Genomic DNA, 27,806 nt, shown 5'->3' on the forward strand with positions numbered 1-27,806 from the left:
CTTTGCTAAGAAAACAATAAACATGAATGAGCACAATAATATGAACACTGAAGTACAATTTTTAATTTTTCACTGGTATCAACTAAAAAGTGATACAAAGTAGTAACTGTTGAGCCCAAGTAAAGTGTATATGGGTGTTCATTGTGCTATTCTTCAATTTGTCTATAGGTTTGAAATATTCAAAATAAAAGGTAGGAAGGGGAAATTATACCACTACAAAACAGTCAGACATTAATATTGGTCATAGTTTCAGTGTGGTGGGAAACAGGTAACTTTGACAGCAGTCTATCCAAAATGTCCTATTACTAGGCAGCGTCAATGGCAAGACTGGTGATTCCACCAGTTGATGTGTTATGAAGGAGACAAGCAAAAAATAAAAAATAAAAAAAAGAGCATGTTCAAAGAAAAATGGAGCGTTAACTACTAAGAGTAATAATTAGGATTCCAGAACTTGGCTGACTACAGCTGGCCATAAATATAGGGAAATGAAAACAAAAGTAAAAATTACCAAAAAAAAAAAAAGGGAGGGGGGGGGGAGACGTATTATGAGATAACTAGCTATAAGGTTAAATAGATCCATTTTAACATGTTTTGTCATTTTGTCAATAGGAAGCTGTCTTGAATTTAAGAGTTTTAACCTTTTTATAGTGCAAAAATAAAACATGGTATTTTCCAGTCAGTAATGGCACCTGCTGTCTGGTGTGATCACATTCTTGACTCACGAGAAACAGGCCGGACAGGAATCCTCAAGTATACTACACCAAACCTCCAGTCACTGCACCCTTGCCCTCCCCTAGTGTTAAGGATGCTACCTCTCCTCCCACCGAGGCCAATTTCTCACTGTGATACCATCTACCTCTCTCTTTTCCCAAAATCCTGTTACGATCCTGTCTTTGATCCCTTACAACTGTCAATACCCTCTATCTCCAGGACTCTTCTCATCAGCACTACTAACATGATCATCCCCATTTTTAGCAATTCTTCTGGACCCCATATATCTTTCTACCTGTCGCATCTCCACTTCTCTACCTTTGTCTCCATTTCCAGTCTAATCTAACTTCAGCCACAACATAACGCCAAAAACACCACTGATCTCCAACCCCCTTACACCTAATGGACATTTTATTTGCTCTCCAGGCAAAGTTCAACCAAATCAATCACATCTTCCTTTGTAAAACATACTAGTCACCAGTACCACATACCAAATAATCCTGGATTTCCGCTTCCATCTCTGATTTTTCCTCCATCTCTCTTCCAAGCTTAGTAGCTACATACAGGCCTCAAATAATGGCTTCCGCAAAGCCACCCTATTTTTCACTGTACATTTTGTCACAAGCCATCTCCTCCATGCCTTGTTCATGGCTTCAGTTAACAACAACAAGCAGATGTCACCTTATGGATGTTTCAGTGTTCTCACTAAATGGCACCACTTACTGATGTACTGGTGAAGATAAAATCTTGGGAGCCATCCAAAGATACAGAAACCTCAAGACTTTATTCTCCCTCACTCCTCATTACCCATCCATTACCAAATCATATAGATTTATCTCCTAAGTTGTTCTTTATTCTCTATTCACCATATTCGCCTCACCATAATCACTGCAATGACCCTTTTAGCAATTTGCTCTTACTTATTTATAACCTCTTCCAATCCATTTTCTATACTGCAGTCAGAGAAAAGTTTACAAAACACATATCAAATCACATCATCTTCTGCTCATAGCCCTTTAATGGCATCACACTGTTATAAGAATAAAGTACAGGAATGCCTGAGTGGCTTAGTCGGTTGAGCATCCGACTTCAGCTCGGGTCATGATCTCCCGGTTCGTGAGTTTGAGACCCGCGTCAGGCTCTGTGCTGACAACTTGGAGCCTGGAGCCTGCTTCAGATTCTGTATCTCCCTCTCTCTGCCCCTTCCCCGATTACACTCTGTCTCTTTCTCTCTCAAAAATAAATAAACATTAAAAAAAAAATTAAGAATAAAGTTAAAAATTTTAAGTCAAGTCTAAAAGATGCTACATGATTTGACTCATATCAACTTTCCCAGCTTCATACTGTGCCACCTTCCATCACTCTATGGGTGGAAGACCACTCAAAGCCAGAGTACACATTATTTTCTGTGCCTGGAACCATCATCTCCTTCTTTTCCTAGTTAATGCCAACTCATCCTCTCAAGTCTCAGATCAAAGATAACTTTACTAACATAACTGCCTCTGAATATCCTGCACCACAAGTCCAAATTAGGTACCCCTGCTATATCACTAATTGTACACCAGTTTGGACACACTTTTCAGTTAAGTAATTATTTGCCTGATTATTTGTTGTTATCTTATCTCTTTAACTGGACTCTAATTACATAAAAGGGCAAGCAGGACTGATGTTTTGCCCATTAATGGATCACAATACCTAGCACACTAACTGTACAATATAGCTAGAAATTGTTGAATAAATGGCATGGACCCAATTAGGGTGCATAGCATAGTACAACAAGTAAGAGCAGAGGGGGAGGAATAAAATAATTTTCTACTAGTAGTACTTAAATGTCCAAACAACCCACAAAGAATAAGATATTTAAAAAACAGTGAGCTGGGCTGCCTGGGGGTGTTGGTTAAAGATCCAACTCTTGATTTCAGCTGGGGTCATGATCTCGCAGTTCACGAGTTTGAGCCCATGTCAGGCTGTGCGCTGACAGTGTAGAGCCTGCTTGGGATTCTTTGTTTCTCTCTGCCCCTCTCCTGCTCTCTCTCTCTCAAAATAAATACTTTTAAAAATTCAGATGAATAAAACAAAAAACAGTAGGTCTTTAGACTTTAGATTTAGACTTTAGATTTACAGATGAATAAAACAAAAAACCTATAAAGCTCTTTAGGTATACCTCAATATTCAAAATATAAAATCAAATCCTGCAATTAATCCTACTTTTGGTAAATCATCCTACAGACAGACATGCATATGTGGAAGTTATTCTTTACACTGTTGTGTGTGCAGAGACGCATTTATGTTATGTACATATGTATGTAAATATGCATGTATAGGCTTTACAACACAAGATCAGAAACAACCTAAACGTCCATCAACAGGAAAATGGTTATAGAAAGTACAGCATATTCAAAAAGTGGAAAACTATGCAGCTGTTAAAAAAGAGAGAGAGAAAACTGGGGTGCCTGGGTGGCTCAGTGAGTTAAGTGTCCAACTTTGGCTCATGTCATGATCTCACAGTTCATGCGATCTCGTGGTTCATGAGTTTGAGCCCTGCATTGAGCTCTGTGCTGACAGCTCAGTGTCTGGAGCCTGCTTTTAGATTCTGTATCTCCCTCTCTCTGCCCCTCCCCAGCTAGCGCTAGCTCTCGCACGCACGCTCGCTCGCTCTCTCTCTCAAAAATAAACATTTAAAAATCTAAAAATTAAAAAAGACAGTCTTCAATGCACTAACATGGAAAACCTCTAACAAGCAAAAAAAGTACGCTGTAGAACATGAACAACAACAACAAAAGTGCTACATTTGTGTTAGAATAAAGATGAGAATATATACTTGGATTTATAGAAAGAAATATTAAAAACTGGTTACTCTTTTTGAAACAGCAGATCAGAGAAAAGGAGGGAGTTGATTTTTTAAATATTGTGAATATATGACCTATGCAAAACTAAAATACACATATATTAAAATTAAAATTAAATCACAGAACATCTTAACAGAAAAAAGGCAGCTTAAGATCAAGTTTTGGCCCCCACCTTACATTATTTTAAAGATACTGATATTCATGGGGCGCCTGGGTGGCTCAGTCGGTTAAGGATCTGACTTCATCTCACGGCTCATGATTTTGAGGTGCCACACTGGGCTCTGTGCTGAAAGCTCAGAGCCTGGAGCCTGCTTCAGATTCTGTGTCCCCTCTCTCTCAAGAATGAACATTAAAAAAAAAAAAAAAAGATATCTGATATTCAAACAGGGCAAATAAGAAACAAAGTACAGTAATTAAAGGGAATACTCTAAATCAAGATTTTAAAATTCAAAATAATTCATAAGCCTTCATTATAATTGTTTCAGCTTGAAAACTTAACAGCAAAGATACAAACCTAAAGACTGAGGTAGATTCTCAAAGTGACAATGTGTAACTTTAGGTAACAAACCTAACATTTTCCTGGCATCTATAAATGGAATAACTGAATTTTTAAATCATAAACTAAAACTTTTAAAAAATTCAAAAAGGTAAAATATATTAATAACAATTCATCCACAAAATACTCAAAGGTAAAAATGGAGTATTACTAAAGATAGCTACAAATTTTTTATTCCATACTGTATTTTATAACATATAATCAACTACTAGTATTACCTTTCATTTTTGAATGTGTGTTAATCAATGGATCAGAACAAATCCTGCAGGGCCACCATGGGCGTCTCTTGAATTTTGCCCAGATGAGATCTCCAACTTCATACTTCAATGGCGTAGACTTTTTCTTGGGTTGACACTTTAGACAGACAAAACATGGGTCATCAGTAAGAATCAAAACCTTTGAAATGGTGTACTATTTTACTATTAGCCTTCTGAGAAAGCAATGCACAGAATTCTAGATGAAAACGCCCAGCTTAACAGCAATTACAAAGAACTAAATTGTCTTAATTGTTCATAACACAGCCCTTTATACAGTAGCAGCTCTCAACTTATATTTATTTTATATAAGTAATCTACCTACATTCATAAAGAAAAAAAGTAATTATTTTGAACTATAAAAACCTAAAAACTGAAAAAAGACACAGAATCATTCCTAGAAGATGTTTTTGCCCTAGTCTTTGCATCACAACATGGCTAGGTGAGAGCGGGAAGATTATAAAAAGAATTTAGAAATAATGTCAAGGGACTATGTTGTCCCAAATACATGTCAATTATATGTCAATAAAATGGGGGGGGGGGGGCAGGTAGACTATGATCCCTTCTGCAGGTTATATTTGACATCCTTCTCAAACATACACATTCCTATTAATTACATAACAATAATGGCTCTAATGAAATAATCCTGAATGCTACAGGCTAAGCTCTAGCAGTGTCAATGCAACTGACCCAGACTTTGGACCTGCAGAACGGTATACTGCACAACTCCAAGGAACACCATTCATGTAGAATAAAAAGAATACAAATCAAGCTTCCTGGACTTGTCTAATGTAGAGACTCTAGCTGCATCTTTTCTCCAAAAATAATATGCCTAATTTATCTTCAATCCAACATCCTCCATCTAAGCTCTAAACCCATGCCTGTGCCTTTAACACACCATAAGCAGACCTCTTGCTTAAGATGAAGACAGCTTTGTGTTCAGTAGGACTGAGCTTCCCACAACACCAAAGGAGTTGTAAGTGTACTGAGATATTCCTAGGTAGCCAAAAGAAGCTCCTAGGGTACTTGGACAAAGACCAACCTCTCCCATTTACTTCAAGGAGGCATACAAATTTCTGAAAGTGCCATGTCTTGAAAAAGGTTTGGTGAGCTCCTCCACTCAATCTTCCCTCCTTAATGCCTAAAATGAATTAAGCATTCAATAAAGAGTATGCTAAATGAACTGACTGAAATCATTCAAATAAATTGAGTATTCAAATGAATAATACTCCACCTCAAGGAAATCAAAGAACTGAGCTCAATCCAATGACTTGTAAGTTACCAATTCAACTTTAAGACTCTGTTTTCAGGGCTGCCTGGGTGGCTCAGTGGGTTAAGCATCAAACTCTTGATTTTGGCTCAGGTCATGCCCTCCATTGGGCTCTGTGCTGGCAGCGCAGAGCCTACTTGGAATTCTCTCCCCCTGTCTCTCTCCCCCTTCCCTGCTCACCCTGTCTCTGTCTCTGAAAATAAATAAACTTGACAATAATTTGACAGAAGTTAAATCCCATGGAATGCCCTTATTGAAAATATTGTGATTAGTTCTACAAGTATAGAGTTACTGGGAAATAAGACAGACTACATGTTATGCTTTGAAAGGAAAAAAAAAAGGCCATTTTTGCCTGTTATTAGTTTGTAAGTTATCAGGAAAAAAAGGTTTGAAACTTGGCTTTCAAACTTTGAAACTTTAAAACCAAGATACGAAGACAGGATGGGAAAACAAATTTTTTATTTGCCTGTACTAAAAACTACAATTTGAGTAGGTTCCCATATAATTTATGATCATTTATTTGGCAATCATTGCTAAACATTATATTGGCTGATTTATTCAAGTCCTAAATCACTTTAAAAATAGTAGCTAACATTTACTTGTTTGCTATGTGCTAGATACACATTTTTTAATTATCTTAAGGTAAATACTGTATTACTACTCTTATTTTACTACATGCCAATGGTCATATGCTATTTAGCAAGTGGCAGAGCCAGGATTCAAATCTGGGTAGTCCAATGCCACAGCCGAAACTCTCAACCACTGCCTTATCATCCAGTAACAATAAAACCCTATGACTATTATATGCTTTATGATAAACTAAGCCATAATCAATCTATGACATGATATTGGTTCAGTCTTCCTCATGTTACTTCAAAAAAGTGATATTATCAGAAGTATAGCCATAAAACACATGCCTTCAAATGTCAACCGTATCTCAACAAGCAATTTTTTAAAAAACATTTTTTTAATGTTTATTTTTGAGGAAGAGAGAAAGAACATGTGAGTAGAGGAAAGGCAGAGAGAGAATCTGAAGAAGGCTCTGTGCTGTTAGTGCAGAGCCCAGTGCAGGGCCCGATCCCAGGAACCCTGAGATCATGAACTGAGCCAAATTCAAGATTTGGACACTCAAATGACTGAGCCACCCAGGCATCCCAAAAATATACTTTTAATAGCAAGGAAGGAACATAACATAAGTGGTATTAGGTAAAGCCAGAAGCTGAATCACATAACCAGACAAAGTAGTAATGAGTTCTGTCTTCTGACTCTATTACAAATTATGTCATCTTAAACAAGTCACTTAATTCAGCCTGTTTCCTAAGCTATAGAATCAAGAAACACCTGCTCTACCATGAACTATCAAAATGAAAACAATTCTATGCCTAATATTGTAACCCAAAGGAAAAACTCAAAAAGTAAATGAATTGTAGAAAAATACTTCAAGTAGCTATTTATGACAACAAAAAGTTAACATCCAACAAGAGACCTGTTAAATGAAATATGCTGACAACTCAATGAAATATGCAAAGTGCAGATAAAGTTATGGAATAATGAAGATGTAACACACACTCACACATACAATGTAACCATTCAGAAACTACACTGAAACTATAATGATGATTTTAAAAAATAACAAAGTCAGTGAGAAACACAAAAAATTGTTCCATTGGGGCACCTGGGTGGCTCAGTCAATTAAGCATCCAACTCTTGCATTTGGCTCAAGTCATGATCTCACAGTTGTGAGATCGAGCCCAGAGTTGGGCTCACTCTGAGCGAGGAGCCTACTTAAGATTCTCCCTCCCTGCCTGTCTGCCCCTTCCTCACTTGTGTGCAGGTGCTATCTCAAAAAAAAAAAAAAAGTTTCATTAAATTATTGGTATCATGGATAAAGATTGTCACAAACTTGAAGCATTCATTTTCCCCCATGCTCTTTTTTTCTTTTTTTTTTAGATTTTATTTTTAAGTAATCTCTACTTCCAACATTGGGCTCAAACTCACAATGCTGAGATCAAGTCGCATGCTCTACTGACTGAGCCAGCCTCTTTCTAATGCTATCTTAACTGATTAACCACGAGAACCAAATAAAACAATGTGTGCAAACACAGTGGAAAATAATGTCGATATAAATGCATACTGTTAATATTATATTATTCACGGACAATAACAACCAAATCCAACTAACTTTAACAGCTAAAAAATTAGACACAGGCAAGGATTCCAGACCAAAGAGAGGCCTGCATTCATGAAGCAGAGAAAATAATAAGGAAAAATATGACCCTTCTCTTCAGAAGAGCTTAAAGATTTCACCTTGGAAAAGTAAAACTTCCAAATAACCAATGTTAAACCCATAATTTATCTGCATACAAACTTACTTAACAACCACAATAGAAAGCTGAACAAGAGACACAAGGATAGGGGGAGCGCCTGGGTGGCTCAGTCGGTTAAGTATCTGACATTAGCTCAGGTCATGATCTCACAGTTTGTGGGTTTGAGCTCCATGTCAGGCTCTGTGCCGACAGCTCAGAGCCTGGAGCCTGCTTTGGATTCTGTGTCTCCCTCTCTCTCAAAAATAAACATTAAAAAAAAATTTTTTTTTAAAGAGACACAAGGATGAATTCCTGATGCCAAGACACTTGGAGAATACCAAGGAAGACTAGAGTGAAGAAGTATCATCTGAACTTAGGCAGGACAGGCACATTCCAGAATGGCTTTTCCTAATATCTCTATATGTACAGTTGGAAAAAATACAATGGTTCTAAGTCTTTTTATATACACTACTGAAGTGAACTGTGCTTACCCAAAAGTATGCCCCACAATACCCCACAAGACCTCATTTGGAAATAGAGTCTTTGCAGATAATCAAGATGAGGTCAATTAGGGTGATTCTTAATCCAAAATAACTGTGTCCTTATGAAAAGGAAAAATTTGGAAACAGAGACAGACACACACAGAGGGAAGATGATGGAAGACACAGGGAAAAATCCTTCCACCAACCAAGGAACTCTTGAGGTAACTAGACATTAAAGAGAGGCCTGGAACAAATATGACAACACTCAGGAAAAAAACAACCCTTGCCCACAACTTAACACTGAATTTCTAGCCTCCAGAACCATGAGACAATTAAATTTCTATTATTTAAGCCACCCAGTTTGGGGCACTTTATTATGTCAGCCCCAGAAACCAATACACATAATCTTGTTTAATCCTCACATGATGAAATGGCAATGTCTCCATTTTACATATAAAGAAACTGAGGATTGGGGTGCCTGGGTGGCTCAGTTGGTTAAGCATCTGACTTCAGCCCAGGTCATGATCTCACGGTCTGCAGGTTCAAGCCCCACATTGGGCTCTGTGCTGATAGCTCAGAGCCTGGAGCCTGCTTTGAAGTCTGTGTCTCCCTTTCTCTCTGCTCCTCCCCTGCTCATGCTCTGTCTCTCTCTCTCTCCCAAAAATAAATTAAAAAAAGAAAAAAAAGTTAAAAAAAAAAAAAAAAAGAAACTGAGGATTGTAAAGGTTACATCACAACTGTAAAGACCTAAAATTAAACCTGATTAATTCCAAAGACCATGTTTTTTTTTTTTTTAATACAACACATTTTTTCCAATTTCAACTGAATGAATATGGCCAGAACTTGTTTTTAAGTGTTTAAATCAATCTAAAAACCAACAGGTTCAAAATCTCCATTTCTAGTCTTTCATGGACAGCAACATGTCATTTCAACAGTAAAATTTCCTGTAAAACCCTGTCACTGCTATTTTTAAAGCATTTCCTTCAATCACAATCAAGAACTGGCTGTTGAGCCAAAAGCTATGGTTGAAAGACACTTCAGGTGAGATCTTTAAACACTTTCACTAATAAAATTTCCATGAAGAGGTCCACACCAAACTATATTACATTTCTAAGATAAAATGTGCTCAGGTGGTCCAGGTATGTGCCTGGATGTATGGGACAGGACTTAAATTGTGTTCCATTTCAATGTTTATTGAATGCTACCACAGCATAGATAATCCTTGGATATCAATATCCTTACATGCACATCCAAAACTTAGAGTTGAGTGAACTATTTAAAATCAGCTAACTCATAGAACAAGGTCTTTTTTTCTCTTTTTAAAATTTTATTCTGGTAAGGACATTTAATGGAGATCTAGCCTCTTAACAAATTTTAACTGTACAATACATGGATGTCTACTGGTACAACAAACAATATCTTCTTTTTAAAAAAAAAATTTTTTTAACACTTATTTATTTTTGAGACAGAGCATGAACAGGAGAGGGTCAGAGAAAGAGGGAGACACAGAATCTGAAACAGGCTCCAGGCTCTGAGCTGTCAGCACAGAGCCCGACGCGGGGCTCGAACCCACGGACCGTGAGATCATGACCTGAGCCGAAGTCAGACACTTAACCGACTGAGCCACCCAGGCACCCCACAAACAATATCTTCTAAAGCAACTTTTTTAACAGTATACATTGATATAGAACTTAAGATAAGGACCTAGGGATGCAATTACAGAACTTACTGCAACTCAAGGACTCACTTTTTGTTTTAGTTACTAAAAATATTCTCAACATTTGCTAACAGTCTACTACTGCTTCTATTGATTCCAGAATGCAAATATTTTTAATAACTTGATTTAAAATACCCAGTTTTAAAGGCTATAGTAAGAACTACACTGTAAAGAGCTATGTGAATTGTACTTTGGAATTTCACCTTTTTGTAACCTAGTCAAAAGTGACTCCCTTATTCTCATGATAAAAATAGGTAATGCCTCTATTTTATAAATAGGACACCTAAGGTAAGAGATTATATAAAACTCACATTGTTGTTCTTTTAATAATATATTGAGTGAATAAAATAAAAATACAGATTATCTTACATTTGTGTTAACTTATGTGCTTTATAAAGCATCGATATGATTTCATTATACTTTGATAGTAGCAAAGCTTCTCTGAAAGTCTACATAGCACCAAGCCCACAGTAGGATCTCAGAGACTGTAATCACCTAAAGAGAAAAAAGAGACTTCTCATCCTACCTATATCTAACACTTAGCCCAGTACCTGGTAAAGAATAGATACTCAGTAAGTACTGCCTAGCTGATTCCACAAACTAACATGGTATATACTTTATTACTAAAAAAAATACTTACGCATGTTATTTCCATTTAAAGGAGAGTCCCTAGCAAATTTGCCTTACAAGAAATTATTATAGAGCTCTTTAGCTGAAATAAAGGACAACAACAGTTCAAATTTTCATGAATAAAGAATGTCTTGATATGGTATTAATACAAACCACATTGCATCAAATTTAGATGTTAATTGCAATCATAACTACTTCACCAGAGCAACCACTAAGAAAACGACTATGTGTGTATTTAGGGAGGGAGGGGGCACTGTCATATAAATGACAAGACACTTAAAATGTTACACTCGAAAATATCTATTTAACATAAAAGAAGATAGTAACAGAATCAGAGGAACAAAAAGACCATAAGATACATTAAAAGTAAAATGGCAGACATCAATCCTACCTTATCACTACTTAGATAAAATGTATGGGGATTTAAAACTACAATTCAGGGTCGCCTGAGTGGCTTTATGGTTGAGCATCCAACTCTTGATTTTGGCTCAGCTCATGAGCCCAGGGTTGCAGGATCAAGCCCTACATTCAGCTCTGCACTGAGCGTGGAGCCTGCTTGGGATTCTCTCTTTTCTCCCTCTGCCCCTCTCCCTCAATCCCACTTTCTCTCTCTCTAAAATAAAAAAAAAAATTAAATAAAAAAAGCCCTGCAATTCAAAGGCAGAGATTGGCAGAATGGACAAAAAATATAATCCAACTATATGCTGTCTACAAAACACTTTATATCAAATTCAAAAAAAGGAGTTGAAAGCAAAAGGTTGGAAATAACACGAAAACAGTAACAAAAAAGGGTAGCTTCTCTATATTAATATCACAATATACTTAAAGGTAAGAAGGTTAGTAAGAAGGTTACCAGAGACAAACATGGAAATTGTATAATGACAAAATGTCAATCTAACAGGAAGGTATAACAATTACAAATATACATACAACAAACCAGACTCCCAAATTCATAAAGCAGTAACTCATAGAAATAAATATAGAAAAAGAGAAACAGTAACAGAGACTTCAAAACCCACTTTCAGTAATGGAGAGAACTAGACAGAAGATCAGTAAGAACATAAAAGGGGTGAACAGCACTAGGCCTAGGCCTAGGAGGCATCTGAAGAACATTTTACCAAACAACCACAGAATACACAGTCTTCCTAAGTATATATGAACATTCTCAAGGATAGACCATATATTAGGCCTCAAAAATAAAATTAAAATAAGTGGAATACAGAATATATTCTCCAACCACAATGGAACAAAATTAGGAACTAAAAAGACAAGGGAAATTGGGAAATTAAACAATATACTACTAAATAACCAGTAAGTCAAAGAATTCATGTGGAAAATTAGAAAATACTTTGAAAAAAAAATGAACACAAAATATACCACAACTTAAAAGACAGAGCAAAAGCAGTTCTTAGAGGGATTTCATAGCTGAGGACATGTATATATTTTTGAAATCTCTCAAATACCCTAAACTTTCACCTTAAGCTAGCAAGGAACAGCAGACTACACCTAAAGCAAGCAGAAAGAATAACGAAGATTAGAGGGAAAATTAAGAGAATCAAGAATAGAAAAAAAAAAAATTGACAAAACCAAAAGCTGGTTCTTTAAAAAGATCAACACAACTCATAAATCTTTAGCAGACCAATAAAAAATACTCAAATTACTAAAATCAGAAATAAAAGTGTGGCCATCACTACTGATTCTACAGCAACAAAAAGGATTAGGAGAATAAGATGAACAACTGTATGCCTACAAATTAGATAACCTAGATAAAACCCTAAATCCTCAAAACAAAAACTACCAAAACTAAACACACAGAAACAATATTTGGATAAACCTGTAACTAGCAAAGAGATAGACTCAATAATGAGTAAACAAAAGCAAAGAAAGAAAAAGAAAGAAAGAGAAAAAGCAAAGAAAAGCCCTGGATCTAACGGCTTCACTGGGAAGTTGTATCAAACACTTAAATAAGAACTAACACCTATCCTTATCAAACTTTTCTAAAAAACTAAATAGGGAGGGATACTCCCTAACTCATTCTTTGAGGCCAGTATTTCTCTGATACCAAAGCCAGATGAAGACACCACAAGAAAAATACAGACCAATATCCTTTACGAACATTGATGCAAATATCTTTAACAAAATACTAGCAAAACAAATTGAAAATTATACTTAAAAAACAGAGTATCAAATCAAAACATTATTTTGTTATATGACACAATGTTACACAACAATTACATGTCAATTAAAAAACAAATGGGGGGCAGCTGGGTGGCTCAGTTAGTTAAGCATCCAACTTCATTCAGCTCAGGTCATGATCTCACAGTTCATGGGTTCAAGCCCTGATCAGACTCTGCTGACAGCTCAGAGCCTGGAGCCTGCTTCGGATTCTGTGTCTCCTTCTCTCTCTGCCCCTCCCCAACTCACGCTCTGTCTCTCTCTCTCAAAAACAAACATTAAGGGGCGCCTGGGTGGCGCAGTCGGTTAAGCGTCCGACTTCAGCCAGGTCACGATCTCACGGTCCGTGAGTTCGAGCCCCGCGTCAGGCTCTGGGCTGATGGCTCAGAGCCTGGAGCCTGTTTCCGATTCTGTGTCTCCCTCTCTCTCTGTCCCTCCCCCGTTCATGCTCTGTCTCTCTCTGTCCCACAAATAAATAAACGTTGAAAAAAAAAAAATTAAAAAAAAAAAAAACATTAAAAAAAAATTTTTTTAAACTGGTTAACTATACTGGAATCAAAAAAATTAATAAAAACAAACAACAACAACAAAAACCATACATCATAACCAAGTGGGATATATTCCTGGAAGACAAGGAATGTTCAACATATAAAACCAGCAAATATAATATACCTCATTAACAGAATGGGGAAAAAAATCACATGATCATGACCATGGATGCAGAAAAAGTATTTAGCAAAATTCAACACTCATTCATGATAAAAACCCATTCAACACACTAGGAATCGGAAACTATCAACATAATAAAAGTCATATATGAAAATCCCAAAGAGAACATCATGCTTAATTGAGAAAGACTGAAAGCCTTTCCTCTGAGATAAAGAACATAGCAAGGATGCCTACTTTCTCCACTTCTATTCAGCAAATTCCTGTATGTCCTAGTCAGAGCAACTAGGCGAGAAAAAGAAATAAAAGGCAACCACATTTGAAATGAGTAAGTAAAATTATGTCTATCTGCAGATCTTATATGTAGAAAACCACAAAGATCCCACAAAAAAAATTTTATTTTTGAGAGAGGTGGGAGGGAGAGAGAGGGAGAGAGAAGGAGAGAGAGGGAGAGAGCAAAAGAGAGAGAGGGAGAGAGCGAGAGCGAGAGCGAGAGAGAGAGAGAGAGAGAGAAGGCACACAGGCAAGTGGGGGAGGGGCAGAGAGAGGGAAAGAGAGAATCCCAACGTGGGGCTCAAACTCACAAACGAGATCATGACCTGGGCCGACGTCATAAGCTCAACTGACTGAGCCACCCAGGCACCCTGAAATAAACCTTTTTTTCTAGCATTGGGACTGTTTATAAATATTTACCATGCCCTAAGCAATAAAGTGTATCTCAATCAATTTGAAAGGATTGGAATCATATGGAATATATTTCCTGTCCATAGTGTAATTAAGCTAATAATTAATTACAAAAGGGGCACTGGGGTGGCTGGCTCAGTTGGTTGACCACCCGACTCTTTTTTATTTGTTTTTTAAGTTTATTTATTTATTTTGAGGGAGAGAGGGAGGGTAAGCAGGGGAGCAGCAGAGAGGGGGGGAAAAGAGAATACCAAGCAGGCTCTGCACCACCACTGCAGAGCCTGACCCAGGGCTGGAACTCACAAACCATGAGATCATGACCTGAGCTGAAACCAGGAGTCAGAAGCACAATAGACTGAGCCACCCAGGTGCTCCTAAAAAGTTGGTATTACCACTGTGGAAACAAAACTTGCATAATAAACAAATACAAAAACTGTAATTGTTAGGTACAGAATTCTGAGGTTTTTTTCATTTTAAACATTCTTTAATCATGCAATTGTTTTATGCAACTTGGTTAAAAAGATGTAACAAGTAGGGGCACCTGGGTGGCTCAGTCAGTTGAGCATCCAACTTCAGCTCAGGTCATGATCTCACGGGTTTGTGGTTTAAGCCCCACGTCAGGCTCTGTGCTGACAGCTCAGAGCCTGGAACCTGCTTCGGATTCTGTGTCTTCCTCTCTATCTCTCTGCCCCACCCCTGCTCATGCTCTTTCTCTCAAGAAATGAATAAACATTAAAAAAAATTTTTTTAATAAATAAATAAAGATGTAACAAGTAAAACTGGTCAAATGGGTTTTTTAATTTCTCCCATTACTCCTCAGTCATTTTAAGATATATTGTTTAACAATACTAAAAAACCTAAGTAGAAATGACGGTCTTATCTCTGTCTCTGTAACATGTCACATAATAGTAGATGCCCAGATGTTTGCTGAATTGATGAAATTTAGTTTAAGTAATTCATGTTGGATCACTCAATCATTCAAATATTTACTAAGTTTGGAAAGTGGTAAAAACAGTGATGTTTCTAGGGGGTGAAAATTATGAAAGACGCACTTTATTATTATGTTAGTAAATTATTTTCAAGGAAACTTCTTTATATTTAAGCATTTTATAAATGTTATGAGTGACAAGACTACACTTTCAGGGATCATTTCTATAGTTCATCACTAGAGGACAAAAATATATTCTGACTAGCATATAAATGAATATAGAGATGGAACAAACAAGTCCTCTGGGAGCTCAGTCTCTCTGGGAGAGAGAAATGAACGAAGCTCCTAAGCTGGGACTGGGATGGGAGGTGTACTCATCTTGGGGAAGAAAGATCACTAGTTTTATTATTAGTAACAAATTTCTCAAAACAAACTTCAAGAGTTAGTGACAGTCAAGGTAAGAATAGCTGTAAAATAAGGCTAGAACTTAGATAATATTTCTGTCTCCGATCTCCTATTCCACCAATTCCTACCTCAAAAGCTAACACTACACCAAGCTGTCCACAGTTTCCCTTTTAGATCATACTCTTTGTCCTTCCATCTCCTTTCTGCCTGGAATTCCTCTTTCTCCTAGGTCTTCTCAGAAAGCCTTACTTCCATCACCTCCTATCTCTTGGCTGGGCTAAGTGCTTAAGTGTCTACTATATCCTATCCTATCTCTTGGTTTACCATTATACAGAATTTAGAATTTGTATTTATCTATTCCAGTCTCTAAACTTCAAGAAGACAAGGTATCATCCACTCCTACATCTCCATTATCTGGGACAAAACACATGTTCAATAAAAATGTTTTAACTGAACTGAAACAGCCTACAATAAGCCATTTCCTAAGCAGCAAAATTAGATGCCTTATTCTGTCCACTTTGGCAACTGTCAAAACATATGGGTCCTTGGGGCACGTGAGTGGCTCAGTTGGTTAAGCATCCAAATCTTGATCTTTGGTAAGGTCATGATCTCACAGTTCATGAAACTGAGCCCAAGTCAGGATCTGCCAGACAGTGCAGAGATTCTTGGGATTCTCTCTCACCCTCTCTCTCTTGGGATTCTCTCTCACCCTCTCTGTCCCTCCCCTACACACACTCTTCTCTTAAAATAAACAAACATTAAAAAATAAACAAACAAACAAACAAATAAATAAATAAATAAAGGCTTGAAAAAATAAAAACCTTATGGGTCCTTAATCCACAAAACCTCATTTGTCTTAAAACGATAAATGATAATTTTTAAATTTGTTTTTTTTATTTAAAAAAAATTTTTTAAGTAATTTCTACACCTAACCTATGTGGTGTTCAGAACTGACAAACTGGAGATCAAGAGTCTCATGCTCCACTTACTGAGCCAGCCAGTTCCCCTGACATAGTCAAACATATCTATATTACAGATCTTTACTTCAAAGATGACCAGCAATCAGTCTCTATCCCCTTAACTCCCTGATTTGGAAATGGGGAATACCACTAAATTTGGGAAAGAACAGCACATCAGACGTTAGTCACAGACTATTAAACTGTGAAATCATAGTTCTCTAAGCAACCTTCAGATTAGCAATTAGTCTCCCAAATATCCAGATTTTGGAAAGGAGGTACTCTGGCTTTCAAAACAAATATTCCAGTACAATGGAATTATCTCTTTCCCCAATATTTATTCATCATGGGAATATGAGCTGCAGTAAGTCCATTTAGACACTGGGTACACTAACAAATTTGGTTTCCTGGTAACGGTAGAAATTCTGGGAAGGGTCACAGATAAACCTTCCTCTCTAAAGCCTCTCTCTCAGCTCTAACTTAAACTTTTCTGAGCACAAGTGAAAATGGAAACCTACTTCTAATGTTGTATTAATAAGTTAGAAACATCCCCAGCGATTTCCTATGTAAGTCTTCTCCAATTATGTGTGAGTACTCAAAATCATTCTAGGGTCCCCAGTCCCCCTTCAAAGACAGACCAAAAAAAAAAACAAAAAACAAAAAACAAAAAAACAACCAAACAAACAAAAAACCCTCTAGCCCAGTGTCACAACAATATTTCATTCAAGTCAGAATTGAAAAGGACTCAGGGCACCTGAGTGGCTAGGTTGGTTAAGCATCCAACATTGGCTCAGGTCACAATCTCATGGTTCATGAGTTCAAGCCCCACATCAGGCTCTGTGCTGACAGTTAAGAACCCGGAGCCTGCTTCAGATTCTGTGTCTCCCTCTCTCTCTGCCCTCTCCCACTCACCTTCTCTCTTTCTTTCTCTCTCTTTCTCTCTCTCTCTCTCTCTCTCCCATCTCTCCCTCCCTCTCAAAAATAAAGTAAAACATTAAAAATTGTTTAAAAAAAAAAGAATTGAAAAGGACTCAAAGTGCATCTCAACCACAGCACACACTGAGGAATTGTTAAATAAAATAACTGTACTAAGTGTAGTGATCTAGCTAGCTACATTTGGCACAAAAATCAGACACTGAACACTTAAATAATTATTTCATAACCTCACAGTAGCTTCTAAGGATAGGCTAGAAGGGTATTTTCTCCATATTATGGATGAAAAAACTGAGGCAGAAATGAAGTCATTTGTCTACGTTCATAAAACTAGTATTAAAATAGCAATACAGCGGAGGATTCAAACCTGACTCCAGTACAAATGCCTTTTACAATGACTATTCTCAAAAGATAAACCAGAATTTTCTTAGATTCTATACAAATGAATTTTCCACATTTAATTTTTTAATTTTTTTACATTGTTTATTTTTGAGACAGAGAGAGAGAGACAGAGTGTGTGCGGGGGGGGGGGGGGGGCCAAGAGAGAGGGAGACACACAATCTGAAGCAAGCTTCAGGCTCTGAGCTGTTAGCACAGGGCCTGACGCAGGGCTCGAACTCACAAATGGTGAGATCACGAACTGAGCTGAAGTCGGATACTTCACCAACTGAGCCACCCAGGCGCCCTTCCACATATTTAAATATAACTTATACTACCCCAAAATTTGGGAAATCCAAATATTCCTCAATCAAGAACAACTTAAAGTTTGGGTGCCTGGGTGGCTCAGTAGATTAAGCATCCGACTCTTGATTTCAGCTCAGATCATGGTCCCAGGGTTGTGGGACCGAGCCCCATTGTCAGGCTCCATGCTGAGCGTGGAGCCTGCTAGTTTCTCTCTTAACCTCACCCCTCTCCCCAGTTTCCAATTTCCCTCTCTCTCACACAAACAAAAACCCAAAAGAACAATCTAAAGTCTATCACACAAGCAAAGCCACTGATGCTGTTCTTCTGCAGCTGTCAACACATTTTCTAGTTTCCTGATATCCTTTTCTTGAGCCAAGGAGAGAACTGAAATCTCAGAAACAGCTTGAAAGAACATGGTATAGTTTAGAAAAGTAATACTTTAAATGTATTTTAGTCTCATTACTTTTTAAACAGCCAAGAAATGGAAATAATCTGTATGTTGAAAAGGGTCTTAGCTCAATAAATTATAGAACATCAATACACTGGAATACTATACAAAAATTTTATAGACACAGTGAAAAAAGTTATAAAAAGGCATGTATACAATGATTACAAATTTAAAGATATACATTTTTATATGCAAATTATTTAGGGAAAAGTATGGAAGACAGAATTCACAAAGATTAACTGGACTGCTAGATATTGCCAGTTATTTTTTTTGGCTATCTACATTTTCTAATTTTTAGACACTCAACATGAATTACATGCATAGTTTTTTAGGTATATTTTTTTTACTGAGATAAAATCAACTCACAAGAATCATGGTTTTTGGCTATTTCAAAGTGTCCAAATCAACACTTTCTAGTACAGCTTGCTTAATATTTTGAAGTAAATTTTAACACATATTTCCCTTGAAGGGCAAAATAAAACAGAGAAATGCAACAGGGCAGAATTTCCTAGCAATACTGAGAAAAGTACACCAACAAAATCAGCATTTCATTCCCTGAATTGTCTTGAAAGAATCTGAAAGTGCCCTGTTTCCATGCCTCATTTGTATCATCTGTAAAATGGGAACATAGTACCTACTTTCATAGGGCTATTACAAATACTGAATAAGCTAATATGTAAACAAATTACTATGTGAAGTGCCAGTAGTGACAATGTGTAAGCACTGTAAGTGTTAGCTGATACGAGTCTCCCCTTATCCACAGTTTTGCTTTCCACGGTTTCAGTTACCCTTGGTCAACCTCAGTCCAGGAGCAGATGATCCTCTTCCTGACATTATCCCCAGGAGAACAATAGTAGCCTAGTGTTTCATCTCAATGCCTATTATCACTTACCTAACATAGGCATTTTATCACCTCATAACATCTCAGGAAGAAGGATAAATACACCACCGATAGATGAATAAAGAAGTTGTGCTGTGTATAGATATATACAATGGAATATTACTCAGCCATAAAAAAGGACTAAGGTCTTGCTATTTCCAACAACATGGATAAACCTACAGGATATTATGATAAGTGACATAAGAGAGAAAGACAAATATTATAATGATTTGACTTATATATGAAATCTAAAAAATAAAATAAACAAAACAAAAAGTAAAATCAGGCCTATAAATACAGAGAACTGATGATTGCCAGAAAGGAGGAATTGGAGGAGAGGGGCAAAACGAGTGAAGGGGAGTAGGAGATACAGTCTTCCGGTTATGTAATGAGTAAGTCACAGGAATAAAAGGCACAGCACAGGGAATACGGTCAAAGGTATTGTAACAGAGTTGCATGTGACAGTAGCTACACTTCTAGTGAACAAAAACTTAACAAAAGAGTTGCTGAATCACTATGTTGTACACCTGACACTAATGTAACACTGTGTGTCCACTATACTCAAATAAAAATTTTTTAAAAAGGAAGAATATAGTACAGCAAGATATTAAGACAGACCACATTCACGTAACTTTTATTACAGTATATGGGTGTAATTTTTCTATGTTATTATTATTGTTGTTAATCTCTTACTGTATCTAATTTCTAAATTAAACTTCATCATAGGTATATAAATATAGAAAAAAACAGTGAATATAGGGTTCGGTTCTAAAATAATTTTTTATTAAAATTAAAATATATAAAGTTTGGTCCTATCCCTGTTTTTAGCCATCACTGGGGGTCTTGGAACATATCTCCCATGGATAATGGGGAGATGGAAACTAGTAAATTCTTTCAAAACCTTGAAATTAGAAGCCTGTTCTTCCTGCTCTATTCAAGTCTGACTCTAGCCTAAACATTCAAAGGTTCTCTTTTTTATCTTAATTACTAGTATGAAGCCATTATTTTGAGAGACAGTACAACGTAATGGTTAAAAGCAAAGACTTTCTGGAGTCATGCTTCATAAAGTTGTCCAAGTGTCTGGCTTATAGTAACAATTCAAAAACCAGTTGCTATAGTATTATTCCCTGTATTTCCTTAAAAAGTTATGTTATTTCCATCACTTTTACTCAATTAGATAATTAATATATGACAGTATAGGCACTCTCCATTTAACACTATATTTATGAAAAAATAGTTCAAATTCCGAATAAATGACCTTAAAATAATGCTTAAATAGAAACACAATTTAGCACAATTCCAATACTGTTATGATCTTCCTTAAAAACTAGGGGTGCCTGGGTGGCTCAGTCGGTGAAGCATCTGATTCGATTTCGGCTCAGGTCATGATCTCATGGTTCATGGGTTCAAGCCCTGAGTTGGACTCTCCACTAACAGAGAGGAGCCTGTTTGGGATTCTCTCTCTCTGTCCCTTCCTTGCTCGTGCACTCTCTCTCAAAATAAGTTTTATTTTTTTAAAGATATCTGACCATTTCTTTAAAAATCAAAACTTTTGATGCCTATTTCTCAAGTAACGTACATACCACATACCCAAATAATATTCAAGGCCCACCACAAACTGACCCCAATCTGTTCACCCCACCTTATTTCCTACATAATCTCTTTCCTACACCTTAAAATCTAAGCAGAGTGTAATTTGTACTACATATTTCCCCGAATGGTATTCCTCCTGCCTCAGAGTGCTCTATACCTTCATTATGCCTTGTCTAAATCTATCCCATGCTTCCTTCAAGACTCAGGTTGAATAAACCCTTCCCTCTTCAAATAACCTACTCCCACAGCATCTTGCCCCTCCCCCCTTTTTTGGCAGTGCTCATTTGCTATCTTACATGTTAATCACTTTAGAGATGCAGCTACTGCTGCTGCTATTAAGGATTTGTCTTGGATCATTTTTATTAAGGAAACTATTAACATATGACAGGAATATGTAGACACATAAAGTCACAACATTATCAAACCCAAAACAGGCTTACAAATCATTACCTTTTCTTTTAAGCCAGCTTAAATCTAATAACAATATCTACATTATAACTTACTAAAAATAATGTCCTGAGGGATAGAGTATTCTCAAGTAAAAAATGTGAGAGGCAGAGGGAACAAATGACTTGTCCAAGACTAAGGGATAAGCAGCGTAAGAAGATAAAGATCCACACTATTCTGTGCATTGGTAAATCACTAAGTCTTTAAAATCTTAATCCCTTATATACATTACATTCAAATGAGAAATGATACATACTGAATCATACTTTGTATGCCACCATAACAGAAGCTCTGTGTATTGGGTTTTTGTTTACTTTTCTTTTTTTAAATGTAGTTGACACACAATATTACATTAGTTTCAGGTTTACAATTCAGTGATTCGATTTCTCTACACATTATGCTATGTGTTCTGTATAGAGAAGCTCTGTGTTATACTAGAAATGCATGGGGCTTAATTTCTGCACCAGTGAGATTTTGGAAAGTTATTTCATCTATCTGACCTTGTTTCCTTTAACTGTAAAAGTGTAAAACACCGCCTCCTATTTGTAGGAGGTTGTATCAACTGAACAAATATTAAATCTAAGATTATTCCTAATCCAGTACAGGGCATCAATAATAAATGATAGCTATGTTTAGCTGGCAACAATTCTTCTACCTTATGACAACTGTGATTTCTTTTCCCAGTCTCAATTCAAAATTACAAAGAAAGGATTCAATACCATTGTAGGTATGGTGAAATAAAATATACTACAAACATAAGCATTACTCCCACTGCAATATAATCTAATAAATGCATGTGTGTATTCTGTAAGAACCACACAATCCTCTCAATAGATGCATAAAAAGCATTTGACAAAATACAGCATCCTTCCTTGATAAAAATCCTCAAGAAAGTATGGATAGAAGGATCACACCTTAAGATCATAAAAGCCATAAATGAAAGACCCACCACTAATATCATTTATGATATCAATATCATAAATTGAGAGTTTTCCTCCTAAGGTCAGGAAGTGCACAAAGATGTCCACTCTTGTGCTCGCTTTGGCAGCACATATACTAAAGATGTCCACTCTAACAACTGTTATCCAACATAGTGTTAGAAGTCCTAGCCTCAGCAATCAGACAACATAAAGAAATAAAAGGCATCCAAATTAGCAAGGAGAAAGTCAAACTCTCATACTTTGCAGATGACATGATACTCTATGTGGAAAACCCAAAAGACTCCACCAAAAAACTGCTAGAACTGAACAATGAATTCAGCAAAGTCACAAGATACAAAATCAATGTACAGAAATCTGTGGCATTTCTATACACCAATAATGAAACAGCAAAAAGAGAAATCAAGGAAATCAATCCCAGTTACAATTGCACCAAAAAACGTAAAATACCTAGGAGTAAACCTAACCAAAGAGGTGAAAAATCAAACACTAAAAACTATAGAATGCTTATGAAAGAAATTGAAGACACAAAAAAAATGGAAAAACATTCCATGCTCATGGATTAGAAGAATATGGTTAATATGTCGATACTACCCAAAGCAATCTACATATTCAATGCAATCCTTATCAAAATAACACCAGCATTCTTCACGTAGCTAGAACAATTCTAAAATTTGTATGGCACATGAAAAGACCCCGAATAGCCAAAGCAATCCAGAAAAAGAAAACCAAAGCTGGAGGCATCACAATTCTGGCCTTCAAGCTGTATTACAAAGCTGGAATCATCAAGACAGTATGGTACTGACACAAAAACAGACACACAGATCAATGGAATAGAATGGAAAACCCAGAAATGGACCACAAACATATGGCCAACTAATCTTTGACAAAGCAGGAAAGAATAGCCAACGGAATAAAGACAGTCTCTTCAGCAAACAGTGTTGGGAAAACTGGACAGCTACATGCAGAAGAATGAACCTGGACTACTTTCTTGCACCATACATAAAAATAAACTCAAAATGGATTAAAAACCTAAATGTAAGACAGGAAGCCATCGAAAAAATCCTAGAGTAGAAAACAGGCAACAACCTCTTTGACCTCGGCCACAACACCTTCTTACTTGATGGTCTCCAGAGGCAAGGGAAACAAAAAATGAACTATTGGGACCTCATCAAAATAAAAAGCATCTGCACGGCAAAGGAAACAATCAACAAACCTAAAAAGCAACCAATGGATTGGGAGAAGACTTTTGCCAATGACATATTAGATAAAGAGTTAGTATCCAAAATCTCTAAAGAATTTATCAAACTCAACACCCAAAAAACAAATAATTCAGTGAAGAAATAGGCAAGACATGAAGAGACACTTTTCCAAAGAAGACATCCAGATGGCCAACCAACACATGAAATGATGCTCAACATCACTCCTCATCAGGGAAATACAAATCAAAACCACAATGAGATACCACCTCACACCTGTCAGAATGGCTAAAATGAACAACTCAGGCAACAACAGATGTTGGCGAGGATGCGGAGAAAGAGGAACCCTTTTGCACTGCTGGTGAGAATGCAAACTGGTGCAGCCACTATGGAAAACAGGGTGGAAGTTCCTCAAAAAATTAAAAATAGAACTACCCTACAACCCAGCAATTGGACTACTAGGCATTTATCTAAAGGGCACAGGAGTGCTGTTTCAAAGGGGCACATGCATCCCAATGTTTATAGCAACACTATCAACAATAGCCAAAGTATGGAAAGAGCCCAAATGTCCATCAACTGATGAATGAAGAACATGTGAGATATATATATATATATATATATACACACACACACACACACACAAATGGAATATCAGTTGGTGAACAAAAACAATGAAATCTTGCCATCTGCAACAATGTGGATGGAACTAGAGTGTATTATGCTAAGTGAAATTAGAGAAAGAATTATCACGACTTCACCCATATGTGGAATTTAAGATACAAAACAGGCGAACATAAAGGAAGGGAAGCAAAAATAATATAAAAACAGGGAGGGGAATAAACCCTATGAGACTCTTAAATACAAAGAAAAAACTGAGTGTTGCTGGAGGGGTTTTGGCTGGCAGGATGGATAAATGGGCAAGGGGCACTAAGAGGACATTTGGCTGGGATGAACACCAGGTGTTATATGTAAGTGATGAATCACTAAATTCCATTCCTGAAATCATTATTACACTATATGTTAGCTAACTTGGATGTAAATTTAAACAATTTTCTAAAAAGGAACACAACAGAAAAAATAAAATAACAATAATAATATTGTTTTGCATATTTAAAGGTTGCTAAGGGAATATATCTTAGACCTCATCACAAGAAAGACTTCTTGTAACTATGTGTGGTGTTAGGTGTTAACTAGAGTTGTTGTGGTGATCATTTAGCAATATATATAAATATGAAATCATGATATTGTACACCTAAAAATAATATATTATGATGTCAACTCCACCTCAATAAACTAGATGAATAAAAATAATAATAATAAAATAAATGCACGTGTGTTTTTCAAAGCCCTTTTAAAATGTTTTGTATCACCTGAATCTCAGAAACAACCAGGTAAGTAAGGTAGGCGGCACACGTTTTATTATCTCATAACTTCACACAAGAAAAGAGAGGCTCAGAGTGACATTGCCAGAGGTCAAGAGCCTTTTAGCAAAAAGCAGGAATTAGTGGCCAGTATCTTTTGACCCCCTACTCCACCACACCAAGGGCAAAAGAAAGGTGTAAACTAGAGTACTTGAAGTCTCCTCCAGCCAATCCTCTCTACCTTGGCAGAGGAAGTCAGAACTCAGTCTGTTAACTTCTGCTTTGATGAAAAGGGGACCTGGAACCCAGGGAAGCAAATCTAGCAAGGAATAATAGATAAATGATCTCTGGCAGCATTACAATTTTAGCCTGTGGCAAACAAGGCAAAGGACTAAAAATTACTGTGTAAAAGTTAATTGTTACTGAGTAACTAAGAAATGACCCTTGCTTATTGGCTAGAACCCAAGAACAATAGATCAAATAGAAAGCCTGGACAATAGACCAAAGGAAATTGCTGAAGTCTTGGAAAAGGACAGAGGAAAAGCAGAGAGTCCAACAAGAAAGCTGGAAAGAAGAACTAGAAAGCTGGAAAGCTGCTAGTTTGGTTGTAGAAACTGGTACACTGAGGAAGTCTTGGAAAATTGCTGAAGTCTTGGAAAAGGACAGAGGAAAAGCAGAGAGTCCAACAAGAAAGCTGGAAAGAAGAACTAGAAAGCTGGAAAGCTGCTAGTTTGGTTGTAGAAACTGGTACACTGAGGACCATATGGTAAGGTTGGGGCTAGGTGACCATCAGCAGAAGCCCAGCCTTGAGAAAGGAAGCCAAGTACCCAAGTACTTAGACACCCAAGTACCATAAACTGCTAAGAACATCCACACATTTTATTCCCTTTGAAATGTCATACTGATAATGAGGCAGGTATTAATTACTATCTCCTTGTTGTTGTTAAGTATAGAATCTGAGGCTCAGAAATGGGAAATCCCAAATGCCAAACAAAGCCATACTTGTGCTCTGTTCGACTGCACTCTTTCTACTATGTACAGGGGAAAAAAAGATTGTAACATTAGTCTGTTTCAGCCTTTAGTACCTGTAACTGCACTTAATGGCACCAACTGTGACCATACTCTCATTCAATGAGAAAATTCTGTTTACAAACTCTCATCAAGCAAATTTTTCTCACAACACCTTTACACTATAATGCAACTAACGGTAGATGCCCCTGGTCTCTTCAAAACAGACACATCATACACATCTGTGCTCTTTACTGTACTTCTTTACCTAGGTCAAAGCCAATTAATGTTGTTAAAAGGTAAGTCACCATTGAGTAATAAACTGGAGATTAGAGTTAGCTTACATTTAAAACAAAGACATTTTCAGAAAACAAAACAATTTATACACAGCCTTTTGCGATAAAAATAAATAAATAAATAAATAAATAAATAAATAAATAAATAAATAGCTAGCTAGCTAGCTAGCAATCTGGGGCGCCATGGTGGCTCAGTCAGTTGGGTGTCTGACTTCAGCACAGGTCATGGTCTCAATCACAGTTCGTGGGTTAGAGCCCCACATCCAAGCCCTTGTTTCGGGTCCTCTGTCCCCTTCTCTGCCTCTCCCCTGCTCACATTCTCTCTCAAAAATAAACATTAAAAATTTTTTTTTTATTTAAAAACGAACAACTTTTATTAGCTATTTACCTAAACTTTACCTGTGCCTTTAAAAAAGCAAAATGATGCTGACACTTAAGTGATTTCCTTAAGACAAAAAGACTAGAACATCCCATCTTCTGTTCTAATGCCTCTTCTCAAAAACAATGTTGTTTTTCCAGTCGTAATATCATATATCCCCGATCCCTCCTGCACAATAGACAAGTCCATGACACAGGGAATTTTTTTTTTAAGTAGGCTCTACGCCCAACATGGGGCTTGAACTCATGACTACAATATCAAGAGTTGCATGCTCTACCTACTGAGCCAGCCAGGCCCCAGGACACAAGAATTTAGGCAGAGGCTGTGGTGCTCAACAAAACTAGGTATGAAGCAATCTTGACACTAACACTTGCTGACTGTAAATTCAGACAAGTTATTTAACTTCTCTGAACTTCAAGTCCTTCACTTGTAAAATGGAGATAATATATTTAGAAATAAATTTCTACACAGGGTCTGGCACAGTTCCAGTATAAGACACTCAATAAGCTATTGGCACACATTACTTTTGAAATTCACCCACAACTCATGATTCAAATAACTGATCATCTTAAATCAAAGATAAGCTTTGGGCGGTGTCTGGGTGGCTCAGTAGGTTAAGAACCCGACTCTTGATTTTGGCTCACGTCATGATCATCTCACAGTTCATGAGATCGAACCCTGCATCGGGCTCTGCACTGACAACACAAAGCCAGCTTGAGGTTTTCTCTCTATGCCCCTCCCCAACTCGTGGGTGCACACGCTCTCTCTCTCAAAACATATAAACGTTTAAAAAAAAAAAAAGATGTTTGCCTGAATGGTTTAGTCGGTTAAGCGTCCAACTCTTGATCTCAGGCCAGGGCATGATCTCACGGTTCATAAGATAGAGCCCCACCTTAGGCTCTGTGCTTATCATGGAACCTGCTTGGGATTCTCCCTCCCCCTCTCTCCCTCTCTTGACCCCCCTCTCTGCCCCTCCCCTCTGCATAATCTCTCTCTCAAAACAAACAAACTTAACAAAGGAAAAAAGAAAGAAAAAAAAAAGATAAGCTTT

The 27,806-nt window shown here is 37.0% G+C and overlaps 1 protein-coding gene across 4 annotated transcripts in view; it reads right to left on the reverse strand.

The window, feature by feature from the left end:
• NSD1 (nuclear receptor binding SET domain protein 1) overlaps positions 1-27,806 on the reverse strand; it is a 141,337-nt gene that overhangs the window by 72,248 nt on the left and 41,283 nt on the right. For 3 of the 4 annotated variants that reach the window (XM_042991658.1, XM_042991648.1, XM_007085531.3), the window contains exon 3: positions 4,335-4,470. In XM_042991658.1, the coding sequence (XP_042847592.1) occupies positions 4,335-4,470 (136 nt within the window). Of the gene's footprint in view, positions 1-4,334; positions 4,471-5,412; positions 5,513-27,806 lie in introns of those variants that run through there. The other variant, XM_042991670.1, reaches the window with a different exon arrangement.

The sequence above is a fragment of the Panthera tigris genome, chromosome A1 (assembly GCF_018350195.1).
Source record: "Panthera tigris isolate Pti1 chromosome A1, P.tigris_Pti1_mat1.1, whole genome shotgun sequence".
NCBI lineage: Eukaryota > Metazoa > Chordata > Mammalia > Carnivora > Felidae > Panthera > Panthera tigris.